General features: G+C 54.3%; 1 protein-coding gene across 1 annotated transcript in view; it reads left to right on the top strand.

Annotated features, from left to right (window-relative positions):
* Positions 1 to 26,319, top strand: part of PTPRN2 (protein tyrosine phosphatase, receptor type, N polypeptide 2) — a 500,467-nt gene that overhangs the window by 458,265 nt on the left and 15,883 nt on the right. Inside the window, exons 16-20 of the mRNA XM_012658102.1 lie at positions 4,715 to 4,792; positions 16,211 to 16,330; positions 17,816 to 17,982; positions 22,909 to 22,962; positions 25,214 to 25,278. Of these exons, the coding sequence (XP_012513556.1) occupies positions 4,715 to 4,792; positions 16,211 to 16,330; positions 17,816 to 17,982; positions 22,909 to 22,962; positions 25,214 to 25,278 (484 nt within the window). The remainder of the gene's footprint in view (positions 1 to 4,714; positions 4,793 to 16,210; positions 16,331 to 17,815; positions 17,983 to 22,908; positions 22,963 to 25,213; positions 25,279 to 26,319) is intronic.

Raw genomic sequence — 26,319 nt, 5'->3', positions numbered from 1 at the left:
CCTACTCGCCTCCACCTCACGGCTCCAGTGGGCAGGTGTCCGAGCTCCTCCGGCCTCGGTCAGGTCCCAGCGTGGACACCGGTGCCGGCGCGGCCACCGCGTCCCCTTGGAAGCCGTCGACAGCTTTTCTGCGCACGCGGGCGCTGAGGCTGCGCGCTGAGGGCAGGGAGGATCCCTGCGCGTCTGCGGCTCCTGTCCCCCCCATCAGCAGAGACGCAGAGTCACCCTCCGGGCCCCGATGGGCAGGAGCCGGGTCACGGCCAGGCCAGGAGAGGGAGTGACGTCGTAGCACTTCGTGTTTTTCCGCTATTTCATACCACGATTCTTTTTCTTCCAATTGTGGTTGTAAGAATGAACTAGAAGAAAGCCATGGTGCCTCTTCTTTCTGAAACAACTGGAGCTACGATGGTAATGACCTTCCTCGCAGCAGCTGACCTAGAAGCTCACAATCACGGCGCAGGGAGACCCTGGCTGTGCAGAGCAAAACCGCGATAATTACGTCTGTCATATTTGTCCTTAGTCCTCATTGAAGTTCAGGGAAGTCGTCCAGCGGTAAATAATGCGCAGTCTTCCCTTTCAGATCGGAGGTCACGACAGCAAATGGGAGTTTGTTCTCCTGCACGGGGCGTCTGAGAGACAAATCCGTCAGCTGCATTTAAAACCTCGCTCGGTCATCACCAAGAAGTGTCGTTAACACGGGAGCACACGGCACACACGTGTTATTACCGGGAGCAAGTCTGAAATTCCCAGTGACACTGAAAAATAAGCTCAGTCTTCATCCCACTGTTTATTAAAGCAGAAAAAACCGTTTGAAGTTTCAACTCAGAGGCATCTGTCTAATTCAGGAAGGGACAAGCGGCATCTCAGCAAAGGGTGAGAGCTCGATATCGTAAGAAATTGTCCAAATGTGGGAGCCAATTCCTCGGTTCTCAGAAAATATTTACAACCAAACATCTGTGTGTATAATACAGTTAATGTTCGGGATTTTACTTAAATAAATCTCAACACGTAAGACTAAAATACAAAAATAATTCATAATAGTTCATAAATCAGTCTCCCATTGATCACCAAAAGCTACAATTTTCCAGTAAATTCCCACGTTAAGACTCGATATCCGGAAAAGTGACTTGAGGACTCAGGCCTGATGTGTGTGTGCTTTCGAGGAAGCGTCCTGTGAACCGGCTGTGCGTGTCAGCGGAAGGCGGTGGGAGGGAGCCGCGCAGGACGCAGGTGGTTGCACGCTCCTCCCCGTGCAAGGTGTCAGAGCGAGGGAGTGGCCGGAGCGTTCTGAGACTTCGGATCGCGGCTGCTGGAGGCGGGACTGGTGTGGGGCGGAAACTGGCCCTCATCCGCTGGCCGCCGGCGTGGCTGCCGCGTCACTGCTCTGTTCGAGACCTTCCAGGCCGCAGGACTCAAGTCCCGTGGTCTCCACATGCCAAATGCTTCGCTTTTAAAATCAGTTTTATTTGGAATATTGGGGGAAATATGGCTAAGCTTTTAGACGCAGATTAGAGTTTCTAAAGATAAAACCAGTCACCCACGCTTACCTCATAATTGCCATCCTGTAGCTTAAGGCAAATCCCTAGGTGGCTTTTTAAACGATGCACTTGGAAAGGTGCAGGAATGTGCCTCCCTGTGCCCTGTTTCATCCGATGCTTCTAAAGAATCAGTCTTCCGAGGGACAATAGAGTCAACACACAAATGGTTTTTCTTTTTCTGGAAAAATCAGTAAAAGCGAAGCCACACCGTTAATTGTACTTGCCCTCTGACCGACTATTTTCGCGAGGTCACTTGGGTGAGTCACATGGCCTCTCTGGACAGTGTCACTGCTGGACTTCCTGCCTCCTCACCCTTCAAGCGCCACCCACTCAGCGCCACCGGATGCACCCAGACTGTGCTCGTGGGACCTTCCTTCCTGGGCACTCACAGAGGAGAGCGCACGCGTGTGCTCGGCCACAGGCCACCCGACAGCGTGGGGTCTGGGACTGGCCAGGTCTTCGCGGCGGCTACGCCCAGGACGCAGGCACAGGCACGCACAGATGAGTCTGCGTGGAACCAGAGCCAACGGGCACGTAGAGACTGCACTGTCCAACCCTCTCGCTCGCCGGCCACCCCCACCTTCCTGACGCCGCCACTCAGGCCCAGAGACGTAAACCGACCTTTCTCCAAGGCCATGTGATTTTCGTGGGAACGTTACATTTGCGCAGATAGGAAGTGATTACCAGGAGACGGAAATAACAGGAAAGTAGGAGGGAAAATCGGGAACAGCTCGGAGGAAGGCTGCGTCAGCAGCGCAGCAGGCGGGAGATGCGCATCACTGCGCCAGGGCCTCAGAGCATTAGGAGCAACTTAGTTCACTTTCCCCAAACGCACTTATCCTGCCTCGAAAATCTTACGTGTAGTGAAACTTCTGTGTGTTTAGCTAAATAGTTGCTTTGCTGTTAGACTGCACGAAACCACGACACACACAGGACGCTTCTGCCCAGAACGATCTTCTGTTCACCAGAACGTGCGTGGGATGAAATAATTGTGATCGCCTTTCGAATTACTGTTACACGGACGCCACGTCTACGCACTCTGGGCTCCTGCTGTCTGCCACACTCCCAGCAGCGGAGCAGGCGGAGACGCGAGGCCTGTCCGGCTCAGCCGCGGGGTCCAGGCTCCCGTGCGCTGACCACTTCCCAGCGCCCGCGTCTGTCTTTGTGTCTGTCCTGGGTACTGAGCAGCTGACGGGTTTGAGGAACTCAGGACGCCGGCACAATTCGGACCCATCGCAAACGCTGCCTTCTTCACCCTCCTGTCCAGATTTTTACTTGTAATCACATATTTATATTTCTCATTTTGAAACAACTAACGTGCTAGTTTGAACATGCTCACAATTTTAAGATGTGTTGCTGTCGAAATTGCTTTGGGGAAAAAGCACGTTTGAGAAGGAGGTGGAGTTTTCCTTTTTACGCGTGACTATTTGCAGGAAGAGACGGGGTCTCCGTAAATAGCTGTCACCCCCAGCAAATGCATATTTCAAAAAATCAAAACTCCCTATTCCTGCTAAGCATTTTTCTACTGAAACATTTTAATTGGGGCTTTCAGTGAGAGTAACATAATTTTACCTGTATTGTGTGTGTTGTGGTGAATTTCGAAAGAAGGTCCAGTTTAATTACGAATCGCTAAATCAGATGCACAAAAAGCCTTTCTCCCTGCACCCCCAGCCGGCGTGCATTGCTGTTCTGTTAGAATAACTTACATCTGCTCCTTTATGCAGCTCCCTCTTTTATGGTGCAATAATTATAAGGTGCACCGGGTGTGTTCTCTCGCGCTGACAGCCGTCATCTCCGGGACGTGGCGGCTGTGCGCGGGCTCGTGGGACGACTGCCGGAGAAAACGTGCCTCCATCGACTCTTCCCCAAACCCAAACCCCCAAAGCCCTGTTTTAAGGTGACACCGGGCCCTCCTCGTGTGTCGGCGTAGAAGTCCATGTGGTTAAAACTCTCTCATTTTTCACTGTGTTGAGAAACGTATTCTTAATAATTATCTTTAAATACAAAGCATTTAAAGTCTTTACTCAAACCTGGTATCAGAAGAGTAAATCCTAGTCCCACACACGTCAGGACGGGGGGCTGTGCACGCCGGGTCGGCAGCCGTCCCACCCGAGGCCAGAGTCCTCCGGCAGAGCCCCACGCTCTCCTCTGGGGTCGGCCACCCCGGGCCCTCCTGGGGGGTGCCAGGAAGCACTGGGGGTGGCAAAGGTGATGCAGTGTCCCCCGTCCCTTTGCAGGTGGCCTGGGCTTGCCAGCCAGGGACGAGCCCGAACAGCCCCTAGCAAGCTTCTCAATCCTACCGCTGCCCAAGACCTTGTTCTCAGTTTTGCTTTTTTTAAGTTTTTTCCCTGCTTAGTCAGTCTGTGAATTAAATGTCATGATTAAGGTCTTTTAAGCCAAAGTTCCCCGTTAGAGCTAGCCGAATGCGTTCGGGCCAATCAGCAGGCCGGGGAGCCCACGCCGGCCCCTTGTCTGGTGGGTAGAAGTGTCGATCAGAAGGAAAACAGCTCCCGAAGGCTGGGCCCCCGTCACCGAAGAGCCTGCCGCCCCGGGCTCAGGATGCACACACAGGCCCCGGGAGCCGGCTGTGCCAAAGCCGCCTTTTCAGGATAAACAAAAACAAGAAAAGTTTCTCAGGGACGCAGGGTGCAGGCGTTGATTCCCGCTCCCAGGGCCCCGGCGAGTCCAGCCGCGCTGCGGGGGCCGGGTGAGCGGTGCCCTCCCCACGGCTAAGAGCCCAGGCTTCCCCCTCCCCCGCAGCACCTGCGGGTCCAACAGGTGGGCTCATGACTCTGAGCACGGGGTGGACCCAGAGGTCATCCCAACTGGTACCCTGGCTGAGCACTCTGGAATCACCTGCGTGGTGAAAACACGGCCCGCGTGGCTGCGGCCGCCTGGGCAGTGAGCTGATGACCGCCGCCGGTCCCCCTGGGCCGCTGGTCTCATTCCTGCTGGTGCTACGCTGAGAACCTCAGTCTCAGGTGCAGGAAAAGCACTTCAGACGTGGTGGCCAGGCTCGGAGGGGGATGATGCCGCCGGGGTGTCTCCTTTGGCAGGAGTCGTGTGTTACTAGGGCACTCGGTTCAGGACAGGCCACTCCAGCGCCCCAGACCTGGGCTCTATTCCTGTTCTCCTAACGCTTGGCTAACCCTGTCGCGGCACCCCTGTCTCCGCAGATGGACCACGACCCCAGGAACCCTGCGTACATCGCCACCCAGGGACCACTTCCTGCTACCGTGGCCGACTTCTGGCAGGTGAATTTTTTTAATTAAAATTTATTTTTATAAAAGATCTTAATAAATCGATCATGAATGATGTCTTTGAATTCGGTTAAGCAAGTTCCAACTTGTCTACAGGTGTCCGTCAGATGTGAGTCGATGTCAGAATTTATATGAGTCCTTCAGTATTTTTATTATCAATCTTTTTTTCAAAGCTTGTGAAAAAATCCCCTTTGAGAGATTAATGCTTTCCAGATCTTTACTTCTTAGTCATTTTACAATTTTGTTTCATGCAATAGAGAAATGAAGTTAGTAAATGTTTAAATTATTATGTTTTATTCAAATGTACCCTCTTCTCTATGACGTTTAAAAAATGGTGCTCGAATTCGTTCACCTTCTCGGTGGAGTCTCTGTAACGCGTCCTGAAGGTCAGGCTGTTCTCTTCTCACCCGGCACAGCCCTGCACCCCCAGACCGAGGCCCAGGCGTTGGGAGCTGACGTTGGCTTCAGCCGATGGGAGCAAAATTTGGGGGCAAACAGCCCCCCTCTACCCTTCCCCACCCTGCCCCCATCATCAGCCACGGGGCAAAGCCACACAGGAACGGGGTTTGGAAAGTGCCATGTGGGTCACCCAGGGGGTGCCCCTTCCTACTCAGCAACAGCAGTAAGCTCCTACTGTGCGTCCCCAGAACACGGCACAAGGGCTCCTCTAAGGAGAGTCGGGCCAAGGACAGAGATAGGAACAGAAAGCGTCACTCCCGCGGTAGCATCCGGTGGGTGAAGCGCCTGTCGCGGCAGGGACACGCGCAGTCGAGCTACAGCAGCAGGTCGATCTAGAGACTGAGCCATTCCGTGTCCCTGGAGGTGACGCCGTCCTCTGAGTCGGGGGTGAGAGGACGTAGGTTACCTGGCGAAAGACGGGCACGTTCACCTGTCCTCCAGTCTCTGCCGTTCCCTCAGCCTCACGTCCCTCTCAACTTTCCCACCAGCCCTCTCCTGACTCCACCTGAATCAGGGAAATGTCCTCAGTCCCTGCACGGGTTTTCTGGAAGAGTCTGGAAGGGACCAATATTTACTCAGGGCCGCTGGGTGCCCTGTGAGCACGTTGACACTCAGACGTCACAGTCCCAGATGGGCGAGGCCAGTGGGTGTTCTAGACGTTGCCTCATCCTCCAACCAGGGGATGAGGCTGGGTCGGGGACGTGCTGCTGTGGCCACCTGCTCCCGTCTGTCTGCGTCTCTGTGCTGTGGGGGGGGGCCAAACTGAATGTCTGGGTCACATCGTTGGACCATTAACCTTTGGCCTGCAATGTCCTGAGGACCCCCTGGTGCGCCACCCACAGCTGCCCTCGGTTCCTCCGTGTCACGCCTGCAGAGAGCCGCCTGCCCACGCGAGGGCCCCAGTCACAGAGCGCTTGGCGCCCGTGGGCCGTATCACTTGGGGCAGCGTTGCGGGGTAGGAGGCTCTTCCCTACGTCACGCACAACTGTCCCAGCCCTGCCCTGGGATTCAGCCCGAGGGTCCCTTCCAAGCTGTTCTCCGCTGCCCACCCCAGCTTCTCGCTGAGCAGGAAAGGGACCTGGCGCCCTGCACGGACCGGTGGGACGAGGAGCAGAACCCCAGCACCCCCGGAGTGCCACCTGCCTTGACCCGCTACCCAGAGGTACACGTGCGTGTGGCGGGCAGCGCTCCCAAGTGCGTGTTCTCTACGCGTGCCAGCCGCAGGCCCCGCCCCCGACTTCCAGTTCATCCCTCTCGTGGGCAGGACCTCCCCCTCCAGCGGAACCCGCTCCTGCAGGGCAATGGTGGCACCTAAGGGCGATTGCCAGCGTCCTACGACCACCCGCCACGTGCCGGGTCCCGTGTGAGGGTTTCGCGTGTTCACACGTAGGCTGTCGGATCGTGAGGCTCTGGGGCTCCCAGTTTACCCACCTTCCAGCGCCAGTGCGTGGAAGGAGGAGCTGCGCTTCTGGCCGCAGGTGACAGATGGCCGCGGTTGTTGGCGGCAGTTCGTTTCATCGTTATTTACGAGTTAAGGTATGTTAGAGAGGTTATCAAGGAGCAAACATTCTCAAAATGGAAAGAAAACATCCCTAAATGAAATAACTAGAGAAAAAATTTAAGGTGAGAGGAAGCGCAAGACGGTTTGAGACAAGCCTCAGTCGGCAGCCACCAGGCGGTTCGGGAAACAGCGGCGTCCCTCAGAGCGGAAGCTGCTGTTCCAAGACCAGAGCGCTGGCAGCGGTGGGCTCCGCCCTCCCGTGTGTCGCTGCGCAAAGCCTGGCAGAGCCTCTGCGACGCGTCGTTTTCAGTCCTCGGTCGTCTTTGGAGACGCCCACCGTTGGGGCAGTAAGACCGTAGGGCGGGGAGGTGGAGAGAGTGACATGTGGCTTGGTGGGCTGGGGACCACGTGTGGCGGGACGCCGGCATCTGCCAGGCACGGCCCCTCATTGAGCAAATGCCCTGGGCCCCAGGATGGGCGATCTGTGTCTGGTTACGATGTCACATTTTAATGTGTGTTTTTCTATTCCCGTACGTCTTCCCTGTGTGGTCCCAATAGTGGTTTTACGCTTCAATTTGCATAAAATGATTTATTTCACATTTCTATAATTCCCCTTGAAGTCAGTGGACAGATAAAACTGTCAGAAGTTCCCTCCATCGTGACCAAGGTTAGGCGACCAATACTTAGGCGATGGGCTAGTTAGTTTTTTTTGCAAATGACAATGATTGGAAAATGCATAGAAATCACATTTTTATATAATCAAACCAGTTTTTATTATTAAGAAAGTCATTTAATTTTTTTGGTTTTTATCAAAAGACCGTTGTATTCATCAGCCCTTCCTAACAGAAATGACCTCTCTCGGGTGCCAGATTTTGTATGGCGAGGCGCAGACCCACGCTGTGTCTCGGTGTGTCAAGGAGCAGGCGTGGCATGGCGTGGCCCAGATCTGTTGTCCTTTCCTAGGACCGGACTGAAACGGCTCCCAGGGGGAGGGTCTGCCAAGATGCGGTCGGCTTCTCGGGGGCTCTTCCCAGGGTGGGCGTTAGCAAATTAAGTTAAGGTTTTCTTTGCTGCCAGAGCTTAGCAGAGCACCTGCCGTCCAAACTTCTCACAGAAGGCAGAGCTTGTCCAAGCGCACGGTAACGTGTGAGTGTTTGTAAGGACAAAACTGGATGTGAAAGCTGACGTTGCTGGAGGCAGGGACAGTGGGCAGAGCTGGAGCTGCCTGGATCCGTGGCCGTGGGCACATTTGACCCAGGACACGGGAGCCAGAACACGTCACAGGACCTACCGAGGCACCTCCCTCATCACAGGCTGCGCTGACCCGAAGCGCCTCCTCGGGCTCTGCCGACAGCCGGAGAACCCGGCAGGAAGGACGGCGTGGCGTGGCGATGGCTGGGAAAGGCCGCGCTGACCTCATCTCCCACGGCTGCTGCCACAACGTGCCACACACCGGGTGGCTTAAAACAGCGGAAGCCACTTGCGCGCTCACAGCTCCGGAGGCTGCAGTCTCAGACCAGGGTGTCGGCAGGGCTGGTTCCTCCTGGGGTTCAGGGGAATCCGTCCCAGGCCTCTCCCAGCTTCTGGTGCCGCGTTCCTTGGTGGGCACATACACCCCCATCTCTGCTTGCCTGGTCACATGGCCTCCCCGTACCGTGTCTCTGTCCACATTCCCCTCCTCTCATAAAGGCGCCAGCCAGCAGACATGGAGTCCACCCTGACCCTAATCCACATGAGCTCACCGTCACTTGGTCATCTGCAAAGACCCTATTTCCAAACAAGGCCACGTTCCTAGGCTTCAGGTGGACGTGGATTTGTGGGGAGGGGATACGTTATTCTACGCAGTGCAGTGGCTAAGAAGAAACGAGCCCCCCGCCCTTCTGAGCAGCTGTGGGCCAGATGACGACTGCAGGGGCCCAGAGAGGTGCCGGGTGGGGCAGGACAGGAGAAGGGAGAGGGGGACGGGCCCGCCCAGTCCAGGCTCACGCGGCCCTAAGCAGCATCACCGATTGCCGTGGGCTGCCACGCTGCCCCTCCCTGGCCTTGGCCCCTTCCTCGGATCCTGCTCTGAGCGGCCCGAGTCACCTGAAGGGAATTGACCATTCGCCACCCCTCCTTCCATGCTTCTAGAAAGAGCGGGCAGAATTATGAGCGTGTCCCCCGGTGGTAGCTTCTGCTTGTCGCCACCACACGCTGCTGTGCCTGGTTGGATGACACTGGTTCCAAACCAGTTTGCCAAGTTCAGGCGCGTAATGAGCGTGTGCAGACGTGAGATACAGTCAGGGACGTAGAGTCCCAGCCCTGGCAGACAGAAGGGGACAGGAACAGGGACGGTCGCCCTGGGAATCGGAAGCCTGCAGTCCCCAGCCCGCCGGTGGCCAAGCCATGAGGAAAACTTGCATTCCCAGCGCTGCGCCCCGCGTGAAAAACAGGGTGACTCCAGGATGGAATCGGAGCCCGAGCGCCTAGTCGGCCACTGGGCCCCAGCGCAGCCCGGGGAGAGGCGCAGAGAGCCCGCTCCTGGCGGCGGATATTCGGTCGGCACCGGTTAGTGCTCACACCGAGTGCCGTCTCAGCCTCCCGCTGAGAAAAGCCCGCCTGTCGACTGCAGTTCCCACTTTCTGGAAGCATCTCTGAGGGTCTTAGCGGGGGAAATGCATTTTCTCGTTTCCAAAGTTGATAGGCTTGATTTAAAGAAAGGTTTTTGTTTTTAGCATCTGCAGATCACAGTCCTTGCTGCGGTCAAGGAAAAGCCTGAGCCGAGTGCTGCGGGAGACCCAGAGGAGCTAAAGGTTTTCCTCCCAGGCCCTCGCCGCCCGGCAGGAGGTGGGGGGAACCGAGAGCTCAGGGTCCAGCGTGCGCCAGCAGCGCTGTAGGCGCCCATGCTGATGGCGGGCGTGTCTGTCTGTCTGTGTCGCCGCGTCGTCTGGCAGCGGCCACCCCAATCCAGGCAGAGGCACACTTGGAAAGGGGCAGCCCGGACTGCACAGTGTGGCCTGTCCCCGGGCCGCCGCCCTGGTCAGAGCCTCGGGGAACGAGACCTCGGAGCCCCAGCCTGGCCCCGGTGGAGGGGGTCCCGCACCTCCTAATGTTAAAAGACGTTTAAATCCCCCAAAGACGCCGTGGCTCAGCCAGAGCCGGTTCACGGTCCCGGGCAGTGGGTGCCGGACCCCCAGGGGAGACCCCGCTTCCGACAGTCCCCCCCACTGGTCAGATCTTGTCCAGCCTGGGGTCACGGTGTCCGGTTTGGACGTGTGGTTCCCGTCAGCAGCATGACCCTGGAGCACTGGAACGTCCCCAGATCCCTCGGCTCCCTGGTGCCTGTGACGCGTCACCTGGGTGGTCCTTTCTATCCTCCGACAGTGGGCAAGGGGGTTCGCAGGTGTCGCCGAGGCGGGAGGCGGGGACGTTTACTTAGAACACGCTAACTTACAGATTAATTGTTAAAACAAAGGGAAACACAAGAATTCTGCTAATTTTTAGTTAACTTTCTTAGGAAAGCTTCGTTTCCATGATTTATATGTATTTTAACGACACGCCCTAGATTTTGCCAGACATTTTATTTCAAATGTTTGGTCTTGCTGGATTTTCTACACGTAAATTCGCAAACCTTTAAAGGTGAAAGAAAACCTTTCTCATACGACCCTACCCGAATCTGCAGTTTGGACGCTGTGGCTCCGAGGCTCTGTCCGAGTCGTGCTGTGGCAGCCGCGGTGCACATGCCTCTTGCCTCACGCGTGAACATGTGAACTCAGACTCACCCTGAGCTGCTTTTTTAGCTGATTTTTATGGATCACAGCTGACAACACCCGACCATGTTCTGTGTGTCGTGGTGGTTCCCTGGCCCCCTCCCCCATGCACACGTGTCACACCCACTGTTTCTTCTTTAACTTATGTCGGAGCACACGGTTACAGTTTGCTGACGTCACAAGCCCGCAAGGAGTAAAACACGGGTGTTCCTAAGCTTCAGTGACGGACTCCCTGTTACTTTCCGTGTCGCCGGGGTCTCCGCCACAGGGCGGGTTCCCCTCTGTTCAGCCGTGCGGACCGGTGGACGTCTTCGATGAGCCGTGTGGTCAGCATCACGGGGACACTTACCTGGCTCTGGAGGAAAAGCCGTGTTCACGCACCAGCAGCCTCCGTGCGAGGCAAACAGTTAATATGCTTATTTAAAAAGAAAAAAATAACCTTTACATTTAAGCGAGTCCTGGGAGGATGTCTGCCATGCAAGCCTTTGGTAGCATTTTCTCTGAGTTATCTCCTTTCACGTGAATATTCAAATGGTCTCTTTTTAAAAATATGTATTGTTTTCAGCTAAGCATTTACTACAACAGATCAGTCTGCCAGGTGCGTGGAGGGGAGAAACAGCTGCCAGACCAGGACCTGGTCTTTAAGGAGGTGACAATCCAGTAGAAGAAAGACAAGGACGCAGACAGGACTAACACAGGGAGGAAGGGATGTATCACAGGAGGTCTAGGTAGAGGGAGGAGACGTTTTCTGCCTGGAGGGACCAGGGATGGTTGCAGAGAAACGGCCTGAGCGTGTCACTACGTCAGATGGATCATCTTCCCTTCACCTGGTCTTCGTGGTGCTTCAAAGAGGTGTTTCATTATGTATGCTCACGGTGTGTGACCTAGTGTTCCGTGTACACAGTCAAGCACATGAACGTACCTGTCTCCTCACACGTCACCATGGACCATGTGGCAAGAATACCTGAGATCTGCCGTCTCCGCACACTTCCCGCGGGCGACACGTCGTGACCCACAGCCACCGTCTGTGCCTCACATGGGGCCTCCAGAGCTTACTCGCCGTGTAACTGAGAGTCTTGCCCTTTGATCCACACCTCCCCGTCGCCCCCTTCCGGACCCCTGGGACGCCCTCCACGCTGTTCCTGTGAGCCGGACACTTCTAGACCCACAGAAAGTGGGACCATGGTTTGTGTTCCGTGCCGGCCGACTGTATCTGGCATCACGTCCTCCAGGGTCACCCACGGTGCCGGAAGTGGCAGGTTTCCTTCTTGAGAACTGAATAACATTCCATTCTGCACGTACCGCGTTTCTTCCTTTGTCGCTGATGGCCACGGAGGCCGGTGCGTGTCTCGGCTGCCGTGAAAGGCACCACAACGGGCGTGGCAGTGCCGGTGTGCGTTCAACATGCTGTGAACGGAAGTTCTCCGAGAGGGAACTGAGAGGAAAGAGACTTTGTTCCAGCAAACGGTTTGCAAACCGGGGAGACACGGCCTTTGGTGTGAGATGAGGACATGCCCCAGAGAGCGAAGGGAGGCTCGTCTTCGCAGCGAAGTCCCGCTGCTCCCACGCGGGTCTCTGAGCTCCGACGGGTCGAGGCGGATGCTGTCGGTCCCGGCGGCGTGAACAGGGATGGGCGGCTGCGGACGCCCGGGCTGAGCAGCTGTGCGGTTGCCAGGAAGAGGCCGGGCGCGATCTCTGATCAGCCATGGCTGTTGGCGCCAGCTTGATTCAGGCCCCGCGAGGCCCTCGGGCCACCTCGCCGGACTGGCTCTCGCAGGCCCACAACGCTGCCTTCGGTTCCTTGGGGACACACGCAGCAGTGGGATTCCCGTCTCCTATGGTAGTTTCAGTTTTAATTTTTTTAAGTCTCTCGGTGCTGTTTTCCATGACGGCTGTACTAATTCACGTTCCCCCCACGGGGCGCAAGGGCTCCCTCTTCTCCGCATCCTCCCCACACTCGTCTGTCCTGGAGGACGTCCCCCCGCCCCGCCCAGGGGCGAAGCGTGTCTGCCTGAGGGTCAGCGACACTCAGCACCTTCCCGCACACCTGTGGGGTGTGTGTCTTCTTTGGAGAAATGTGCATTAACGTCTTTTGCCCATTTTTAAGCCAGGTTATTTGATTTTTGTTTGCTTGTTAAATACTTAGTACTCGAAAAGGACTTCTAGCAAAGAGACCCTGTGTGTCTGTCCGTCTGCCTTAGTTCACTTCAACATGAAACTTAGGTGGAGTTGACGTTGTCAGCACCAGTGTTCGATCCTGTGGGTGGATGAGGGACTACTGTATAAACGGTAAGTTAGTTTTCTAGGGCCGAGGTGACAGTGCCGCAGACTAGCTGGCTCGAAACACAAAAATGTGTCCTCTCACGGTTCTGGAAGCCAGAAGGCGGAAATCAAGGTGTCGCCAGGGCCACGCTCCCTCCGAGGCCTCCGGGGCAGGATCCTTCCGGCCTCCCCAGCCTCTGGCGGCCCCAGGCGTTCTTTGGCCGTGGTCCCGTCACCGCGATCATGGCCGTCTTCCCACAGCCTTCTCCTCACGGGTCTGTGCCTCCACGTGGTGTGTCCTCATCTTGTGGGGACACAGTCGGATTAGACTGGAGCCCGCTCCCATCAAGTGTAGCCCCATCTTGACTCGATTGCGTCTGCAGAGGTTCTGTTTGCAAACAGATTCACAGGACCTGGGTAGGACTTCAGCATGTCCCCTGGAAGGATGCAGTTCAACCCGGAACAGAGAAGCGCGGCTTTTCAATCCACCGTCGGCAAACTCACTCACCTGGATCAAACAGCAGCCAAAGTGTGGGTCAGCATCTGAGTTACTAAATGTTAATTTCTCCACCTGCTTGCTCCGGAGTAACTGTACAGAAGACCCCACGCCAGGGTGGCTTGGCTGTAGTCGTCACCATGAGCTCTGTGTCGTCTTAGAGGGAGTCACGATGGGCTGGCTCCACAGCGACGGCAGCAGGCGTTTGCCGCGGTTCTTGGACAGCTGAGAGCCGCCCGGCTGGCCACCTGCCTCCTCCAGCCCACACTGCGGTGAAGGAGCCGGCGGGACTGCAGGAGCCGCTCCCCACTCCTGCCCCAGGCATGCGGGATCGTGACATTTGGAGCCATCCAGGTGCACTTCTGAGGCGTGGGGTTGGTGCGTTTGGGGAGAAGCTTGCAGAACAGGGCGTTTCAAATTCTCCTCTGGAGTGCAGCACCCCAACTTCACACCTGGGGTCTGGCACGTCAGGCTTCTTTCTAATCCAGTTGGCTTTGCTCTGATCTAGGCATGGCGGCGCCTGCTTCCTGCCTGGGAAACGTGATCCTATAACTGCAAACTGGAGCGCCGCGGTGGGCCACAGAAGGCGGTGACACGGGGACATTTTGCCACCCTGCTACTGGCGGGGATTTCTTGTCCCCTCTGGAATCCCCAGCCAGATGCCTGCCCCATAAATAGGTGCTCAATTAGGGTGTCGAACGAGTGGGTGACCGTGAGTGTTGTATTTTCTGATACTTAACCAAACAAAGTGCTAGAAACTGCCGTTTCTGGAATTCCGTGAACTGCCTAGTCCAGTGAACTGCACCAAGAGCAAATAGGGTGTGGGGTCTTTATTTCCTTCCCGGAAGAGGCAGTGTTAGATTGATCACAGGTCTGTCACACAAATGGCACCTTCCTGCATTTCACCCGCAAACAAAGACCAAGCCAAGGAGGAGGAAAATAGTGAAACTTCTCCCTGTTTAGAAATTGAACTTTCGTGGACTGGAATTTTTACTGATATTCTATGTTCCCACCAAAATCCAAGGTAAACTCTCCCCGCATGTTCTGAGTTAAGCTGCCCAGGCACCGTAGCCAAGGGTGGGAACTGCTCAGTGGGTGCCGGTTTCCCTGCCAGGCGGGCGGCTACGAGCGGAGCCAGGGGGCGTGCCATGATGCACTGGGATCCGTGAACGGCTTGCGATGTCGCTGCCCAGGTGGGCTGCCTGTTGGCTCGATTCAGCAAATCCCCCTCTCTGCCTTTACACACAGCGACCTAAAAAGAAATATTATTCCCCAGGGTGCCTTTGGGATTGTGTGTTTAAATTAAGTTTCATTTGGATTTAATCTTAGCCAAGTCTTCAGAGAGCACGGACGGCCCTATGACGGCCCTGTGACGGGTGGGGCGACGGGAGCCAAGGAGAGAGGCCGCCCCGCCGCAAGGACCCTCTGCGGCGAGGGGCTCCGTAATGTCACACTTGGGTGGCGCAGGCGGAGCGCCGGATGATTAGTTTATGGTCGCGATCATTGTGTTTTTATTACCCTCATAAAGTCTGTGTTTTTCCTCATTTTCATAATGGCTTCAATGAGGCCTCTGCCTCCTAAAGGCACATTAAGTTGTTACGTGAGCCAAGTGCCGATGGGCGGAGCAGGTCCGAGCGCCCGAGCAGCGTAAAGTAAGAAGCACGTTTGGAATTCTCGTCTCGTCGGGTTGGCACGAAGGGAAAGAAGGTGCGCGCGTTCGGCACAATTCACTTTTATTTGTGGGTTTCTTGTAAATACGCCAGCAGTTCCCATTAAGGTCCGACGTGGACAAAGCACAGTGAGCTGCCTCAGGGATGTGGGCCCTGGGAATATCGCCAGTATTAAAGGAGGAGAACACCGTGCACGTGTCTGATTTCAAAAATATAATTTAAAGGCGGATTTAATAGCATGAACTATGATGAGAAAGCATCTTACATGTGGGATACGTGCACTTTTTAAATAGCAAGATCTTAGTCGGATTTTTTTATCTGTATTTAAAAGAAATAGAAGCTCTCTCGGGTACCAAATTTCCATCTAAATGCAGTTGCTTGTAAACATTTCTGTGAAGTTAATGTGACCCATTGCGGGAAGAGTAGACCCCTCTTCACTCTGTAATTTAATATGCTAATGAAAGTCTCCAAACGCTACATCAGTGCGCCCCACAGAAGCAGTGGTTCCGAGCAGTTAGGCCGTAAGTGTTAACATGCAGGTTTACGGCCACAAAGTGGGGAGTTGCGCTGCAAAGCAGCGCGGTGGAGGACGCTGCATCTTTGTCACTGCTGCATGTTTGGACCTGCGTCCACGTGTCGATTGTGTCTTGGAGCTGTTCTCAACGTGGCTGTTATGAATTAGTAAATCAGTTTGGGGTTTGCTTTAATTTGAACAGGACTGCAATGTTTTGGTATGAGTAAGTGAAATTCCACCAGGACAGTGTTGCTTTCTGTGATCTACTTTGAAAAGAAACCTTTCAGTGCCTGCTTCTGATAGGACAGCAGCTCCACAAAGCAAAGTGTTTCTCTGGTCGTGCAAAATAGTGGCGACACCAGAAAACGAGGGTGTCAACCGATCGCACTTCCTGTCACGTGGAAGAGAACGTTTTCCTGTAGCGTCAGTCTGCCTGCTGTCCGTTTTGTGTTGCATTACGGAAAGTTTCCTTTATAGGTCAAAAGTTAAGTCAAACAGCTGAACAGGGAACTGAGGAGGTTTTAAATGGTGTGGGATGAGTCCACTAGATTTTTTTTTAATATTTCATGCAGCATGCAAAATAGAGGGCCAGTGTCTCCAGAGCTATACCAGCAGCTGCAGAGAAATTGTGTCTAATGAAAATGAAATAAATTTCCTGTGAATGGAATAAATTCGGGCCGTGTCTCTGAGTGCAGTCCTCACACGTGTCATGCAGTGATCAGAACAGTCACGCCGCGGCCGCGGCCTCTCTCTGTCTGCAGATGGTGTGGGAGAGCGGCTGCGCGGTCATCGTCATGCTGGCCCCCCTCACGGAGAACGGCGTCAGGCAGTGCCACCACTACTGGCCGGACGAAGGCTCCAACCTCTACCACGTCTACGAGGTACTCAGAGGGCACCTGCCCCAGAGCGGGCAGCGCCCAGGCCGGGCCTGCCTCCGCGTCCCCGTCCTCCTGTGAGCAGAACTCGCACAGGTGGCGGCGGCCTGGCCAGTCCCGCCTGCGAGGCTGGAGCTCGCCCTGCGTGGGGACGGTCAGACTCCCGTCCTCGGAGGGAGCGAGGCCAGTGGAGACCAGACACTCCCAACAGCTGTGTGGTTGTGAACTGTGCCCCGGGGTAAATGGTGTGGTTTTCATTTTCTCAATGTTATAAACCCAAATGCTGAAAGAATAAAAAAAATCCCCGACAGCGTGGTCCTGGTGCCGTAGAACCTAAACAGGCCCTTAGGTGGGGTCCTTTTCACAAAGAGCCCAGCCGCTCCTCAGATGGCTTGTCGATTCTGTTGCTGAGCTGCGTGGTCTGCCCACGGCACTCTTCAAGTTTCGTGTCTGCACCGTCTCTCTTTTTATTTGAGGACAACCTGCCAACAAGTTTATTTCTCTTGCTAGATTTTCTACCCACATCGAGAGCGAACTAAATACGCTCGGGCATTTAAACGAGTCCTGGAATGCACCTTTGGTTCTGTTTTGCATCGAAACTAGTCAGCATGCCAAAGTCCCACAGTAGGACGTGTGTTAGAACGTAAACGTGAATTCCACATCACGGAGTGGCGCCGAGGTCACGCGAGCAGTGTCCGAGCTCGGTCTGCGCTTGTGTGTCCACGTGGCTCTTGTGCCCTGTCGCATACGCAGGCGCTCGCTGCCTCTGCTGACGTCCCAGTGAGAGTGGAACCATTTGGAGGAACACACAGTTGTGTTGATGGTTTTGGTTAAAAGTATAATTTTTCCCCGGTTACTTTTCTTGAAGGTTTATGATTTAGAAACACAAAAATCAAAAAAAACTGGAGTAGTTTAGGATTGTAGTATATTTTTAAAATTATTTGCCTGGGGCTGGGCATGGTGGCTCACGCCTGTAATCCCAGCACTCTGGGAGGCCAAGGCGGGTGGATCACTTGAGGTCAGGAGTTCGAGGCCACCCTGAGCAAGAGCAAGAGCCTGTCTCCACTAAAAATAGAAAAAATTAGCTGGGCATGGTGGTTTGCACCTGCAGTCCCAGCTACTTGGGAGGCTGAGGCAGAAGGATCGCTTGAGCCCAGGCATTTGAGGTTGCTGTGAGCTAGGCTGACACCACGGCACTCTAGCCCAGGTGACAGAAGGAGACTCTGTCTCTAAATTTATTTAATAAATTGCCCGTCAAGCCCCTAAGTGACATTGAACAGGCGCATGCACACTCATGCATGCACACGTGCAAACACACACAGCCATCTTTGCATACGCCGTGTTCACACTGAGCAGGTGGGAGGGGCCACTGATAGGAAACCAGCCTTCTCTGTAGCACTTGCCCCTCTCCCCACACCTGGCTCCGTGTCCGGCAGGGATGCGTGATGCCCGCCCTTTTTGTCTCCCTCCCTGCCTCTCGCCTCTGTCCAGGTCAATCTGGTCTCTGAGCACATCTGGTGTGAGGACTTCCTGGTGAGGAGCTTTTACCTGAAGAACCTGCAAACCAACGAGACGCGCACGGTGACCCAGTTCCACTTCCTGAGCTGGTATGACCAGGGAGTGCCTTCCTCCGCGAGGTCGCTGCTGGACTTCCGCAGGTACGACCAAGAGCCCGCCAGCAGACTGGTGCCGTGACAGGGAGCCGTCGAGAGCAGGGTGCATGACCCAATGCCAGATTTCCTCGTTTCTAAGATGCCACCTGCTACCAGATGCACCGTTCGTGACGGCGGGAAGGGAAGGGAAGAGGGTGGTGTTGACTGTGCGTATTTATTGTGAGATGTATTCTAGTTTCGGAGGTGTTACAATCTGGGGGGACGGGCATCCTAGAACCGTGGAAATGTGGTCACTGTTCTGATAACATTCTTGCACTGACAGCGTCCTGCAGTTCACACGTCACGGGTACTGGCGAGTGGGGCTCAGAGTTTTAGTCGGGACGCTCACCTGCTCGCACTCGCGACGAGCTTTAGCAAGTGCAGGCCCAGGTTCTAAAGTGGACGGTGGTCTTGGATGGAAGCCTGGAGATAGTTAGCACGTGATTGTGTATATATTATATTTTAGTGCTATTTTGAAGTTAAGAGTTTAAAGTAAATTCCAGTTTTTGTTCATTGCTCTAGTGAGCTAGTCACCCAGTGAGCTGTCCTCCTCTGAAGCGTGTTCATCGAACGCTTAAAACAGATGCTAGACTCTCACAGGGAGAAACTGCAAAAAGCGAGCATCCTTTAAGACAGAACCTGGAGGGTACATCACACTCGGTGATAGATGGTCGGTTCACATTGGCCATTTAATGGTAGCAAGTGAACAAACAACTGAAAAAGAGATGAAATTGTCAGGCAGCATCAATAGCCGAGTTCTGAATTGATAGCACGTGTCTCACATTTAACTGATAGGAAATCTGCCTCCTAAGGAAAACAGATAAATATTCAAACAAGGAATTAGAAACTAAAAACAAAGTTGTGATCCAGCATCATCCCTGTCGCGGGGATTCCTCTCTGACAGTCCTTCATCGCTGGGTCCACGGCTCCGTGACGCCAGGGAGGTGAGAAAGGCCTGTGCTGTCCTGAAGGTGGGGTTTCAGACTCATCTCTGGATTTCTTGAATTTGTGTGTTACAGATTCTCAAGCTTATTGTGATACTGTTGCTTTTGCCTTTTAGTTTACTTCGAAAAATGAGTTTTTTATTTCAATTGTTCTTTGGATCAGGTAGCGTGTGGACACGCTTCCCCGAGGAGACACGTGACTGGCGCCACGTTCCATGCATATTCAGTGACCCCTCCCCTCTGTCACCTCCCCCAGGAACACAGAGGGTGGACCCGGGGTCCGAGACACATCCTAAAGCAGCCACGACACACGTTCCTTCCCAGTCCACCCCGCCTTCCCGGCCACTAGATACATTGTCTGAATTCACATGTATTTCTGAAGAGTCTGTGTAGAAGCCGTACACGGTTCCCTGAAATAGAGTCTTCGAACAACAGTCGTTACTGGCAAAATGGATGTGGCTGCAAAGACGCGGTGTGCGCTGACGCCCGTCTTTGTGCACGTTCCGTGTGCCTGTGTGTATATGCACGTGGGCAGACTTCTGTGCCCACATCCATATATGGGGTCGGACATCCCATGACCAACCTCTGTGCACAATTCGTCATAAAGGAAAACCAGGCTCCCCAAATCCCCGTGCTCCAGGGGCTAAGGAGACGTGGCCTAAGCAGCTTTTTGTTAAATTGAAAAGAAAATGGACCCCCAGACGCAGCCTTGAAAGTCTGGTCAGGACGGAAGGTGTCCCCGGCTGGTCCACATGGCACTGCCCACGTCCGAGCCGCCTTTGACGCGGTCCCTGGACGGCCGGCTTGGACGGTCGCGTTCCCAGAGAGCCTCACGCTTAGGTGCACGCTGGTAGGGTTTCCTGTGTAAAGCAGCCACCCAAATCTCAGCAGCTGGGGAGGTGCGATGGCTTCTGAAGACACCGGCCGTCTCACGCCACGGGGTTCTTCTCTTTGCACAATAGACGCACTCGCACTCGGCCTGGCGTGTTCTCAGGCACCACGATGTGTAATTAAATATTTCTGGAGCCCAGAGGGAGCACATTTACACTTTAAAGAGAAACTGCTAAGAGATAATTAGCATCACATGTGAGGGCTTTGCTTCAAAACTTCTCTCTCCGTCTCTCTCCTCCTCGCTGTGCGGCGGCACACACTGACCGCTCACTGTAAAACGGACAGACCCTTACTTTGCCAGCCAATTAGCGGTGGCCAGTGTCATTTTTGTGATGTTGCAGCTAGTAATATGAGCCCAGTTGCATAGTCACAAAAGTGATCATTGGAAACTGTGACCGTGCTGCAGGGACAATGTGGGAAGCCCCTTTTCTGAGCCTCTAAGGACCTCTGACCCTGCTTGCTGGCGGTTTGCATGGCGGCTCCTTCCCGCTCAGTGGCCTGGGGGTCGGTTTGTATCACTAATCGTTCTTTCTCAGTGACTGCCTTCTGTCGGAGTGCACATGATACCAGTCTTTCTTCATGGTGGAGACCTTTGCTTGCTGACGGTTTGTTCTAATGGAGTGGAGGGAGTCAGCTCTGTGTTCACCCTCGCGAACACCTGCGGTCTGCGTCTTAGGTCAACCGGACGGACGTTGGCTTCACCGTGCCATGGTCGTGCTTCTCTCTTTGCGATGCTCCACGTGTAACGACACAGTGCATGACTCTGTCATAAAGTTCTGGGCCGCACCAGCACGCTGCGCTGACCCCGCACAGCTGCTCGATGTTTGTGGTTGTTTGCGAATAGGGTCAGTGCGGGCTGAGGGCTGCTGTGGGTGAAAATTACAGCTACACCTCCCTCGGGCTGCCACGGCAGGCGGTCACAACACACTGGGGAAATGATACCTTAAATATACCATAAAATGAAGATGGGAGTTACAGGTGTGGAGAAGCACGTTGTGGCCGCAGTAGCCAGGAGTCTGCTTTTTAGCGACATTTCTTAGCCCAAGAGGTTCCTACTGCATTTTGCCGGCGGGAGCTGACCAGCTGTGGTGAGACACAGCCAACTTCTTCCAATTATGTTTTCTTAAACCAGGACAGTTTTTAAAAGGGTATCTGTTATTTTTAATGTACCTGTTTTTTGTGCTCGGTCCCATTGTGAAAAAACGAGCAAACGCTGGCGATGGACCAGCATGGGGACCGCGCGCAGGAGTTGAGTATTTCCAGAGTGCACGTCACGTCTGCAATGGCGGGAAGCCGGAGGGGCAGGGCCGGAGCTGTTCAGGTTAGCGAGAGTCAGGGATGAGAAAGACCCAGTGAGACCTTCTGTCCAAAGGCGAAAGGCCTTCGAAAGTAAAGCCAGCCAAGGCGTGGTCCGATGGTCGGCGTGCTGGACTCTGCATGCACACACGTGTGCACACAGGCACACACGCACACACTCGCATGAGCCCACACGGTCTTTCCTGGGGGAGAGGCGCCCACCCCAAGGTGCGTCCCTGGGGTCCAGCATCAGTTTCAGCTGGGGCTCGCGATGCTTTTGCAGGCTGAGTCAGGAACGGGAATTTGGAGTAGAAATGAGGGCTCTTTCCCAGTCTGCATTCTGCAAAGACCAGGAACCTAGACGGCCTCCTGGCACGCGGGCGCTGCCGGTTCTAAGGAGCTCGCCTGCGTTCTCCGCCCAACCCCCCCAGCCTGACGCCCGGCCCACACCCGCGGCAGTGACGGGCTGCGCAGGAATGCGTGGCCGCGAGGGCACTGCCTTGTCTCATCCTGTTCACGGAGCCTTTCCGCCGTAAGGTGTCTCTGGCTGCTCCACGGCGCTGCGGTCCCAACGGGCCGGCCGCAGAGCGAGTGTAGCCTGGACGGGGCTCTGACGGTGGCCTGGAGGTGGCCGTGTGCTACCCAGGCCCTGCGGCCGCACTCAACTCCCGCTGTGCGTCCGGGCTGGGGACCCAGACTGACTTCAGAAACGCCTCGTTCTGTTCACTCCGCAGCAAGTGAGTGAGACAGAGAAAATCTCTGGCATTTGGGCTCCGTGATGGCAAAGTATCTCCCAGCCCACTGGTCCCAGGGACGCCCGCCTCCCCCCACGGCCACCCACGCGCCTTGGCCGACGGGTTGCAGCAAAGCCACCGTCAGCTCACTGTTCGGCCTTTGCAAAGACACATGGCATTTCCCCGTTTCCGCTGCATTCCGTCATTTCCTTTTCACTTTTAACTTGCGCTCATACTGTGGGAGCACGCGTGGCACACGTTAGAGCATGCTCCCCTCGCACGCTTTTCCTTCCAGTAAGCCAAGATCCTGTCTTTAATTTATTGGGAAATATTTTACTGAGAACTTTGATGTACCTCGTAAACATGTCTAGTTGTTTCATTGAATTTTTATCAAGAAAAAAACTCGGAGCTTACACAGGGAATTTTAAATCGGCCCTCAGTTTTGATGTAGGGTTGGTAATGAAATCTTAAATATATGCTCATTGTTCACTCAGAACTTCCGACCTAAAATCTGCACAATGGAGTTCGCCTTTAAACATACTCAAATTCATAAAAACGGAAAAGGCTTGTCTTGGACTTCACTGAGGTTTCTCTGTAGTTTGGATATCCTTACCAAAAGCTGACAGATAAAAAAGGCTGTTGAAGATGCTATTTCTAGACAGTACAGTAATATTATAGTCCAATATGAGGTCTACACTGTAAGAAGTTTTGAGCATAAATTGCATAACTCAAAAGTTTTAGTGAAGAATCAAGATCATCACAAGGAAAGGCCAGATCCACGGTAGCAAAGGACGAGGGGGGGGTGCGGCGGGCGGGGGACTGGGAGCCTGGCATTCTCTCTTGCGAAGGGAAAAAGCATTGCGAAGGTGTGAGAATTGTTTTAAAAGCTCTGTTAATACTGAAAAGAAGAATCTTTAAAATTGTGTAATTTTGATTTTCTTTGTCAAAACAGACTTTTGCAAAATGATTTCAAAAATGTAGACAAAGTTGCTTTGGCTTATTAGCTACTTTGGGTAATGGGGAGTCTCAGTACGTGACTGTAATTTTTATATCTCTCTTTATTTCAGAAAAGTAAACAAGTGCTACAGGGGCCGTTCTTGTCCAATAATTGTTCACTGCAGGCAAGTACAACTTTTAACGTGGATTAAGGAGTTCTTGCTATCTCAAAAAATAATCTATACAATTAAATATAAAAGCTGAACTTTCTAACTGCTTAATAAGTACAGCTAACTGATGTTTCTAAAGGAAACCAAAGATACAAACTTAATTTTCTAAGCCACTTGGCTAAATATAAGTTTGTATTTATTCTACCATATCCATGTGAGCTGCACACGGGACTGTTTTCTTTCTAGCGACACACTGTGCCGTGCGCCGCTCTATTTCCACATGCTCATGTTCACCACCCTGCTTTCTCTTACACGCGTGTGGTGCCATTGCACAGAAACTTTGAGACAGCGTTTTCGATCTCTTGCATTGTCTCAGCCACCAGTACGTGAGCAGAGGTCTGGCCCCTGTGCAGACACAGGGGGACGCGAGGGCCACCGATGAGCAGGGACAAGATCTGTAATTACAAGGGGGTTGGCCGCCTCCAGACAGAAACACGCACACGCACACGCCACCGCCAGTCCTTCAAATGAGTCTGGGCCTTTGAGTAAAAGCTCTGTGACTCCTCTCCTTAGTTCACATAAAACCATAGCAGTAGGACTAGATCCACGCGAGAAAACTCAGTCTCGCGCTCCTGTTTCTAGTGGACTTGATGCTCAAGTGTTTTAGGTAAAGAAATCATACTCCGTTTTTCTAGAACTGTCTTATAGAATGCTCTTTTCTGCCTAGAATAAATAAGAAATCTCTCTCCAAAGATCAAACACCAAATCTGCCAATTCAATCAAGCAAGCGTGTGCGTGTGCCTATTTGTGTGTTTCTGTCTGGGGGGGGGTGCGACAATAGAGTGTGTCCTGAAAGAGTAGAACAGAACGTCTTTTACCCGTAAGCGTATCGAGACAAGCTGGTCGGTTGGGAGACGTTTGTAGCATATCTTAAAATACGCACACGGGTGTGTGCGGTGCAGCTAGACACGTGAGAAAAACGCTCTGCGGCAAGACGTGGTCGTTCGCAGTGACCAGGCGCTGCTCCCTTGAGTGACGTGGTGAAGGCGTGTACCAAAGTGAAACACGGAAACACTCGTCTTCCCAGCCGCAGCTTTTCTCAGCCATTTCTTCACGGAAACATGTTAAAGCCAAACACAGTGATTTTTTTCTGTCAAAGAGCGAGGCTTTCCAGCGATGTCTCGGGATTGCAGGCCGACCCGAAACTGGAAGCAGAGTGATTTGTCGTAGCCACACCATTCTTGAAGTCTTGAAATGGAAACATTTATTTTTTCCCTTAAAGTTGCAGTCATTTTGCTAGGAGTATAGTGTGAAAAGTCCTCCGTTTAGAGGCCGACCCTGGCGTGAGAGCAGGCGCGGTGCCCGAGGGCCCCGCACACCCAGGGAGCCCCGCAGTGGCCCCTGTGTGGGGGCAGGAAGTGGTTCCGCACGTTCCTTGTGAAACAAGCAGGGCACTGAGGCTGCCCTTCTCCCAGAAAGGGAGTTTTCGCTGTTTCATTTGCTATTGTTGAGGCAGAATTCAAAACATTTTTACAGCTCTAGCCCAGATGGTAAATATTCCAATTATAGCCGGTGGGATGAGAAAGAGATGAAATGAGAGTGCTTTTTAAAGAATATGATTAAGTAACAAATGATACACATACTTCTACTTCTGAGAGGGACCACAGTCACTTAAAAAGGGCAGACTGGCCAGGAGCGGTGGCTCACGCCTGTGATCCTAGCACTTTGGGAGGCTGAGGCAGGAGGATCGCTTGAGCCCAGGAATTCGAGGCTGCAGTGAGCTGTGATCACACCACTGCAGTCCAGCCTGGGTGACAGAGCGAGACTCCGTCTCACAAAGAACCAATTTAAAAAGGGCGACTCGCAGCCGGTGCTGACGTGCCAGAAGCACAGCTGCCAGCAGAGCCTGCGCCAGCCTCCTCCACTCTGCCCGGAGGCTGCCCAGGGATGACAGAGAAAGAACCTTGCAGACACTTTTGATACAAATGCCATCAACTCTGACAGAGTCAGCCATTATTTCCCTTTCCCTCCTGACAAAACCGACCACTCTTTGGCCAAAGCGGGGGCCGGAGGAAGAAACAGGCCCCCAGAAGCAGAGAGCTGGTCCCGTGAGCTGCCCGGTTCCCGCCCTTCTGCCCCACCGCGTGATCCCAGCCCACCCGCCCCCCTCCCGTCAGAGCCCCTCAGCGTGGAGGGAGTAGCTGTCGCTAGCTTGGTTGTGCACCTCCCGGATGGCGGCGCTCACTCACTCTCCTTCTGTTGGCAGTGACGGCGCGGGCCGCAGCGGCACCTACATCCTGATCGACATGGTTCTCAACAAGATGGCCAAAGGTGAGCCGGCACCCAGGCTTGGTTGGCTCCGAGCGGGGACCGCGTTGCCATGGTAACGTAGGGTGGGCTGTTCAGAGGAGGCCTCGGAAGATTAGCAGATTGTCGTCCCTTCCCTGAGTCACGTTAGGGTGACTTGCAGCGAGCACGTTTCCTCTCAGCTCCCCCCCTTGCTGACCGCCCCCACGCGCTGTGCGCACGGTAGGTCCTTGACGGGAAGTTGTTGCTACGTTATGACGTTAGCATCGGATCTGGGGAGGATGCAACCTGTGGGTCTTTAAACGTTAAGGTGTTTTGTGTGACTCTGCACTGTTGAGAAAGCCGTACTTGCGGAACATTGTGGTTTGGGTTTCACGCCGGAGTCACACCAGAAATCTCTGGGAGTGAGTGCCCTCGGGTACAAACCACTTGTCTCAGACAAGCCTTTCCTCGCTCTTCTGACATCTTTCTTACCTCAGTGAACCTGCTTGCCCTCCCGGGGCTTCTGCTCTCGTGGCAGCACTGGGTGATCAGCCTGGGGCGTCACCAGATAAGAGGAGGATGCACACGGCGGGGCGGATCTGAGGGGTCCCGGTTCTGCCGGCGACGAGCTGTGTCCCTGTTGTCAGAGCTTGGAACCCTCTGGGCCCAGTTTCTCCCACAGAACTGTGGGGAGTGAGCCGGCCTGACCCTTCTCCAAGGCTGCCCTGCAGACCCCAGCCCCAGCCCGAGGCCGTCCCTTTAGAACAGCAGCGGAGGGAGGGTCCCGGCCAGTCCGCCCCGGGGAGTCGCGTGCGCCCGTCGCAGCAGGGACGCCAAGGCGCCCAGAGAAACGTGTCCGTCTGTCCGGAACCCGCGTGCCCCAGGCATATCTGAAAGACGCCCGTTGTCCCCGCGATGCCTGCTGTGCCGGTGAACTTGGGAAACCCCGAGGTGGCGACGTCGCGTGGCGTCTCTCCCACGTGCGAATTAATCGCTCTCCGCATCCGGACACGCACGTCTCCCACACGCACATACGTGTGCCTGTGCGGACTCCCCGCCCTGCAGAACACCCCGCTTCGCCCT

This window comes from Propithecus coquereli, unplaced genomic scaffold, assembly GCF_000956105.1.
Source record: "Propithecus coquereli isolate 6110/MARCELLA unplaced genomic scaffold, Pcoq_1.0 Scaffold571, whole genome shotgun sequence".
Lineage (NCBI taxonomy): Eukaryota > Metazoa > Chordata > Mammalia > Primates > Indriidae > Propithecus > Propithecus coquereli.
Note: the sequence above shows the minus strand (reverse complement) of the source record. Positions and strands in the feature narration are given on the sequence as shown.